Source organism: Diaphorina citri, unplaced genomic scaffold (genome assembly GCF_000475195.1).
Source record: "Diaphorina citri unplaced genomic scaffold, Diaci psyllid genome assembly version 1.1 scaffold433, whole genome shotgun sequence".
NCBI lineage: Eukaryota > Metazoa > Arthropoda > Insecta > Hemiptera > Psyllidae > Diaphorina > Diaphorina citri.
The window spans coordinates 151956-159270 of NW_007377868.1; the positions used below are offsets into that span (position 1 = coordinate 151956).

At 38.7% G+C, this 7315-nt stretch overlaps 2 protein-coding genes across 2 annotated transcripts; one reads left to right on the forward strand and one right to left on the reverse strand.

Annotated features, from left to right (window-relative positions):
• Positions 1-363: 363 nt before the first annotated feature.
• On the reverse strand, positions 364-7255 carry LOC103508777 (BTB/POZ domain-containing protein 1). The gene is made up of 6 exons (XM_026823286.1): positions 7181-7255; positions 5810-5988; positions 4368-4473; positions 4124-4245; positions 801-890; positions 364-379 (listed from the first exon to the last, which is right to left on the reverse strand). Exons 1-6 carry the CDS (start codon positions 7193-7195, stop codon positions 364-366), a joined length of 528 nt encoding a protein of 175 aa, XP_026679087.1. The 5' UTR covers positions 7196-7255.
• On the forward strand, positions 954-3499 carry LOC103508771 (NADH-ubiquinone oxidoreductase subunit 8). The gene is made up of 5 exons (XM_017443908.2): positions 954-979; positions 1092-1375; positions 1614-1786; positions 2387-2515; positions 3092-3499. Exons 1-5 carry the CDS (start codon positions 954-956, stop codon positions 3221-3223), a joined length of 744 nt encoding a protein of 247 aa, XP_017299397.2. The 3' UTR covers positions 3224-3499.
• Positions 7256-7315: the final 60 nt, after the last annotated feature.

Consider the following 7315-nt stretch of genomic DNA (forward strand, 5'->3'; position numbering starts at 1 on the left):
TTTTTATTATCAGAATAATTAATTACCAAGGTTCATCAGCTTTTTACAATCAATTTACCTGGCACCATTGTAAATACATCAGGTTTCCAATGTTTCCATTTAGGTATTTCATGATATTGTTACCAGTTATTATGAACGGGTTTTATTCAAGAAGGAAAGACAAAAGTGGTTGAATGGAAAAGTTCACTTAAGTGAGAACCCTACTACCAGTTAAAATGAATTCCTAAAAATAAAGTATGTAATTTGTTTCTGTTGTAGATACCTATGGTTGACAACAATAGGTTCTAGTGCTTCATTCAGGTTTCAGAGTTTTAGACTATCAAAATAGGATAAATATATAGGATGTACCTACAAGTTCCATTTCTATCTCTCTGTTAGCCTGTTCCATGAAAGTATAAACTAATGATTAACGGGTTTTATTCAAGAAGGAAAGACAAAAGTGGTTGAATGGAAAAGTTCACTTAAGTGAGAACTCTAAACTCTACCACTTAAAATGAATTCCTAAAAAATAAAATATGTAATTTGTTTCTGTTGTAGATACCTATGGTTGACAAAAATAGGTTCTAGTGCTTCATTCAGGTTTCAGAGTTTTATCCTATCAAAATAGGATAAATATATAGGATGTACCTACAAGTTCCATTTCTATCTCTCTGTTAGCCTGTTCCATGAAAGTATAAACTAATGTTTGGTTTGTACAAGCCTTTGAAAGAAGAACTTCAAAGGATGGAAAAACTTGGCATCATTGAAAAAGTGAACGCTCCGTTTGGTTAGGTATTTTATAGAATGCCGGTAACACATACCTTATTCTATCACTAGTGCCCGAGTAGCCCCACCGCGACTCTATATGCTGAAATCGGTGTACCACCTGTTCTTTGCCCGTCATAGAACACCTGTAGAAAAAGAAAAAAATTGATAAACCATCAAAAATTCTTGCATTCAGGTACCTACCTGGTATGCATAATATTGTGCATAGACCATGGTATGTGTGACAATTTTTTCCAGAATTATTGGTGACATAAAGGCTGAACTCTTAACACTACACTACACACTTTCTTTCTTGTGGAACTTAACCTGAGTTATTTGTGATACAGCCTTATTCCAATCCAATGTAAAACTCAGTTCTGTCTGATTCTACAAGAAGAAGAAGAAGAAGAAAAAAAAAATGTGTACTATCGCTTACATGAGCTTGTAAACTCAGCTTTACAACTTAGAGATGTCAATGTTCGTAATTTTTCATTTTCAGTTGCACCAAGAATATCAGCACTATCTGGACGCACATATTACAAATATGTTAACGATAAAGAGCCATCCATGAAATTTGTTGATATGGTTGACAGAGGTATTCATGCAGCTTTTCTCACCGAAATCTTTAGAGGTAAGACAAAAGGTGTCATTTTTTATGTACTCTTGTGTCAACTGAATGAGACATAAATCATAAAAACAAGGTAGGTACCACATAAAAAATGCCAAGTTGACAGTATGTAAAGGTAAACTGTATATTAAAACTAGAAAAATGGATTTACAGCTACATATTTGGATTTTTTTTCTTTAATATGAACTGTAAGATGGGGCAAATAATTATCATACTCTGACCCTCCCTTTTTTCTTTTCAGGATTCTTTGTTGCAACCGGTCACATTTTCAAAGAGCCAGCCACAATCAACTATCCATTTGAGAAAGGGCCTCTGTCTCCCAGATTCCGTGGTGAGCATGCACTCAGGCGGTACCCATCGGGAGAAGAAAGATGTATTGCCTGCAAGCTTTGTGAAGCCATTTGTCCAGCACAGGTATTACAGCTTTCTGTATTCTAAAGGTGTGTCCACACATAGTCAATGGCCATTGATTGGTGTGAATCAACATTGATTGACAGGTGGTTGACTATGTGTGGACATACCTCTACTGTCAATATTCTTATATTTTCATAAGGGATAATAAGTAGCACACCCTGTATAATAATCAAGGTAGTATCATCCCAAAATCAAAGAGAGGAGAAGGAGGGCAAAATAGAATCATCAATCAAACCCATGCTCTCACAATACAGGGCAGGCCACTCTACCTTACAAGCTAACCAGGCTGCCCAAATGTTAACAGCTTTTTATATACAAAAAGCCCACCTGAGGCTTAGGTGAAGGGGCAAACAGCCCTAAAGGATGGGTTAAGCTTCAATGAATCTACAAAGGCCCTGAAGTACTACCTTACAAGCTAACCAGGCTGCCCAAATCCCAAATGTTAACAGCTTTTTATACACAAAAAGCCCACCTGAGGCTTAGGTGAAGGGGCAAACAGCCCTAAAGGATGGGTTAAGCTTCAATGAATCTACAAAGGCCCTGAAGTCTGAAATTAATTTTAGTGTACAAATAAGCCAAAGTAATCCAATTGTTTTCCAGGCCATTACAATTGAAGCCGAGGAGAGAGCTGATGGGAGCCGTAGAACCACTCGCTATGATATTGATATGACCAAGTGTATCTATTGTGGATTCTGTCAGGAAGCTTGCCCAGTAGATGCCATTGTTGAGGTAAGAGAAGAGAGAAGGGTGAAAGGAGGGAGGAGGAGAATAAGAGAGGAAGAGGAGGGTGGCAAAGGATGAGAGAAAAAGGAGAGGGATGGAGGGAAGTCAAGAGAGGAAGGGGGAAAGAAGAAATGAGAGATTATTGACACATTTTTTTTTTTTTTTTTTTTTTTTTAATTTTGAGAAGGGTGAAAGGAGGGAGGAGGAGAATAAGAGAGGAAGAGGAGAGTGGCAAAGGATGAGAGAAAAAGGAGAGGGATGGAGGGAAATCAAGAGAGGAAGGGGGAAAGAAGAGAAGAAATGAGAGATTATTGACACATTTTTTTTTTTTTTTTTTTAATAATATGTGAATATGTGAGCTTTGCATTTCCCAAGCTTTTTACATGCTTTTATTTAACTTGACATCATACTCATGAACTCATCTGTTTGTATGGGTCAAATCTTGCAACTAACGTTTGAGCTACTTTTATTGGACCAACTACATCTGTCTTGAAACGTCATCGGCCCCTGTCACCCTGTATGGACCATCAACTGGTTACAAAAGCGTACGACACTATTTACTATTTTTTGTCTGGTTCACAGGGTCCTAACTTCGAGTTCTCAACAGAATCCCACGAGGAACTTCTGTACAACAAGGAAAAACTTCTGAGCAATGGAGATAAATGGGAAAGCGAAATAGCGTCTAATATTCATGCTGATCATTTGTATCGTTAAAACAAACCCGAGATGTAATATATGAAATTTGATCCAACTTTCACCTCTAGATTCCACGTTTAGTTTAGTTACCTGCTGGATCTAATACCTTGTTTATCCTGGCCCGGAGAGGACCGAAAACTTCTTTTACCCCTTAAAAATCGGGTGGATTGGACATCATATGCCTTCAGGCACACTCCATTTGTCAAGTTTAACCTTGCCCTTGGGATCAATTTAATTTGAAGTTAGGGGGAAATTATTATTCTATGAAATATTCAAGACCTTGATTAGGCCACTGCAGTTCATTAGACACTATTGCTTCTAGTTGTACTAGTTAGAATGATTATGCTAAAACGATATACTCGTCATACAACTGAATGGCTTAGAGGCAGAGTGGACTAACTCCAAAAAAAGCGTTTCGATATAAATGGAGTTAAAATTTAGAACTAGTGTAGGTTTGAATAGAGATAGCCATTTTGTTTTTACTCTCATTTCAACACTAAAGTGAAGTTAGCAACCAATTAAAAAGTAAAAATAAGATCTGTTTAGAACTAGTGTAAGTTTGAATAGAGATGGCCATCTTGTTTTTACTCTCATTTCAACACTAAAGTGAAGTTAGCAACCAATTAAAAAGTGAAAATAAGATCTTTTTGCGCTCTTTCCAATGATATATGTAGATAACTCAGAAAGTCAATTTTTGGAGTTAGTCCACTCCGCCTCTAAGTCATTCAAATAAGAGAAAGTGATTATTCAATCTATTATTATTACCTGGGGCCGTCGAAAAACGAAATTAAAAATAAGATAAGATTTCCAATGATATATGTAGATAACTCAGAAAGTCAATTTTTGGAGTTAGTCCACTCTGGCTTAGAGCCATTCAACTTAAGAGAAAGTGATTATTCAATCTATTATTATTATTACCTGGGGCCGTCGAAAAACGGTATCGCCGGCTTCGGATTCACGTGGAAGTAGAGGAAAAGCCGGACTAGCTGGGAATCCTCCAGGAGGCCGGATTGAGCAGGGCCGGCGGCAAACTCTTCGACCTGGGGCCGTCGAAAAACGGTATCGCCGGCTTGGGATTCACGTGGAAGTAGAGGAAAAGCCGGACTAGCTGGGAATCCTCCAGGAGGCCGGATTGAGCAGGGCCGGCGGCAAACTCTTCGACGGACATGAGGGGGAATCGAACCAGGGTGAGCGAGGGCCCGAGAACCGCGCGCTGGTTCTCGGGCGTGATCGGCAGCGACTGTCGGGTGCACTCGGCTTCCGACCATCTGATGAGAAAGAGGATAGGGTTACAACTTTCTTCGAAAAAACAAAACATATTCTATTATTCCTCTCTGTTGTACTTTCGCCATTTTTCAACTTTAACTCCCTGGCTGCCAAAGTACATTCCATGGTGTTTACCCACGGAAACCCATGTATTAAAACATCTCCCTTAACATGAGAGACAAACTCTTTAATTCGTAAAATTTTTTCATAAAAAAAGAGCAAACTTCACTTAGAGGCCTTCTTTCAGATAACCGTAGAAAATACATAAGTGGCACAGCAAGACACTAGTCTGCTCTCTGTTTAAGGTCCCCCAGCCAGACCATTTAGCAAAAATTGAACCTTTTTTGTCCCTATCAACGACTACATTTCTCTTTTTTTTAAAAAAATTAAACAAGGTTATATTTGCATATTTGTAAACTCTACCTAAGAAATATAGGTATAAGACCTTGTTTAGACTGCTGGGGTAAAGGGACTTTTTAGTCTCATTCTGGCAGGATATATTCTATTCTACATTACCTGATAACAGCTTGAAATAATTTGGCTTCGCGTATTCTAAGCGTATCTCTCTCCAGTACTGCACATAGTGTATCTCTATCTACATCTGTGAATCCGTCTGCTGCCAGGGCGTCAGGCGTGTTCTTGTCTATAGTATCTAGACACAGGGCTGCCAGCTGGGGTTCGTCGAATAGGCGTGCCTGAATTTAGAGAAACAGGGGCACAGTGGTAAGTAAGATTTGCTTGCCATGCAGAAGGTTCGATTCCCGGATTTGCACTTAGGCGTGATCGGCAGCGACTGTCGGGTGCACTCGGCTTCCGACCATCTGATGAAGAGAAAGAGGATAGGGTTACAACTTTCTTCGAAAAAAAAAACCATATTCTATTATTCCTCTCTGTTGTACTTTTGCCATTTTTCAACTTTAACACCCTGGCTGCCAAAGCACATTCCATGGTGTTTACCCACAGAAACCCATGTATTAAAACATCTCCCTTAACATGAGAGACAAACTCTTTAATTCGTAAATTTTTTTCATAAAAAAAGAGCAAATTTCACTTAGAGGCTTTCTTTCAGATAACCGTAGAAAATACATAAGTGGCACAGCAAGACACTAGTCTGCTCTCTGTTTAAGGTCCCCCAGCCAGACCATTTAGCAAAAATTGAACCTTTTTTGTCCCTATCAACGACTACATTTCTCTTTTTTTTAAAAAAATTAAACAAGGTTATATTTGCATATTTGTAAACTCTACCTAAGAAATATAGGTATAAGACCTTGTTTAGACTGCTGGGGTAAAGGGACTTTTTAGTCTCATTCTGGCAGGATATATTCTATTCTACATTACCTGATAACAGCTTGAAATAATTTGGCTTCGCGTATTCTAAGCGTATCTCTCTCCAGCACTGCACATAGTGTATCTCTATCTACATCTGTGAATCCGTCTGCTGCCAGGGCGTCAGGCGTGTTCTTGTCTATGGTATCTAGACACAGGGCTGCCAGCTGGGGTTCGTCGAATAGGCGTGCCTGAAATTAGAGAAACAGGGGCACAGTGGTAAGTAAGATTTGCTTGCCATGCAGAAGGTTCGATTCCCGGATTTGCACTTTTATTTTGATTGCAAATATTTCAATGTGTCACTTTCTGGTGCTCTTGCATTGACCCAGTAGGTACCTAAATGGGAACCAACTGGTGGACTTTGAATCTGGAGGTTGGTGGTTCGAGTCCAAGTCGTCACAAAATTTAACGTACTAGGCATTGACCCAGTAGGTACCTAAATGGGAACCAACTGGTGGACTTTTTGAATCTGGAGGTTGGTGGTTCCAGTCCAAGTCAAGTCACAAAATTTAACGTACTATAATAGGCGGGGAACGCTTTACACAATTAAAAATTTCCTTTAAATGGGAAGTTTTGTCTCTTAACGCCCATCTGATGGGCAAACTACAGGATGGACATGCTACAAAACAAAATACGAGTAAAAACGGCGGTAATCGGTAAATGAAAGCATCGATGAAGAACTCCAGTCCCCCAAATCATAAATAAAGTACATATATTTTATTTATTTTCTTTGTTGTCTTCTTTGCCTTTTATAAAAATTAGAACAAAATTCAGTAGGAAAAGGAAAGTTGTGTTCACACCAGAATTGGTACCTAAATGGGAACCAACTGGTGGACTTTGAATCTGGAGGTTGGTGGTTCGAGTCCAAGTCGTCACAAAATTTAACGTACTATATTAGGCGGGGAACGCTTTACACAATTAAAAATTTCCTTTAAATGGGAAGTTTTGTCTCTTAACGCCCATCTGATGGGCAGGATGGGCATGCTACGAAACAAAATACAAGTGAAAACGGCGGTAATCGGTAAATGAAAGCATCAATGAAGAACCCCAGTCCCCCAAATCATAAATAAAGTACATATATTTCATTTATTTTCTTTGTTGTCTTCTTTGCCTTTTATAAAAATTAGAACAAAATTCAGTAGGAAAAGGAAAGTTGTGTTCACACCAGAATTACATGCTACGAAACAAAATACAAGTAAAAACGGCGGTAATCGGTAAATGAAAGCATCAATGAAGAACTCCAGTCCCCCAAATCATAAATAAAGTACATATATTTTATTTATTTTCTTTGTTGTCTTCTTCTTTGCCTTTTATAAAAATTAGAACAAAATTCAGTAGGAAAAGGAAAGTTGTGTTCACACCAGAATTTTCCACTCCCTTTACCTGTGTCAGTAACATGAAGGCATTATCAGAGCCCAGGTTACTCTTGAGAAAGTCAACACAGTGTTTCTCCAACGCAGGCTCACTCACTCACTCATACTAATTCTAACCCACTTCTAGATGGGCTAGGAAGATGCG

Coding starts and splice junctions, on each gene's coding strand:
- LOC103508771 (XM_017443908.2), top strand. CDS start 954: ATGCATAATATTGTGCATAGACCATG. Junction 1,376..1,613: donor TCTCACCGAAATCTTTAGAG/GTAAGACAAAAG, acceptor TTTTCTTTTCAG/GATTCTTTGTTGCAACCGGT. Junction 1,787..2,386: donor AAGCCATTTGTCCAGCACAG/GTATTACAGCTT, acceptor ATTGTTTTCCAG/GCCATTACAATTGAAGCCGA.
- LOC103508777 (XM_026823286.1), bottom strand. Junction 4,246..4,367: donor TTCGATTCCCCCTCATGTCC/GTCGAAGAGTTT, acceptor CGACGGCCCCAG/GTCGAAGAGTTTGCCGCCGG. Junction 891..4,123: donor CCGTTTTTCGACGGCCCCAG/GTAATAATAATA, acceptor CTTTTTCTACAG/GTGTTCTATGACGGGCAAAG.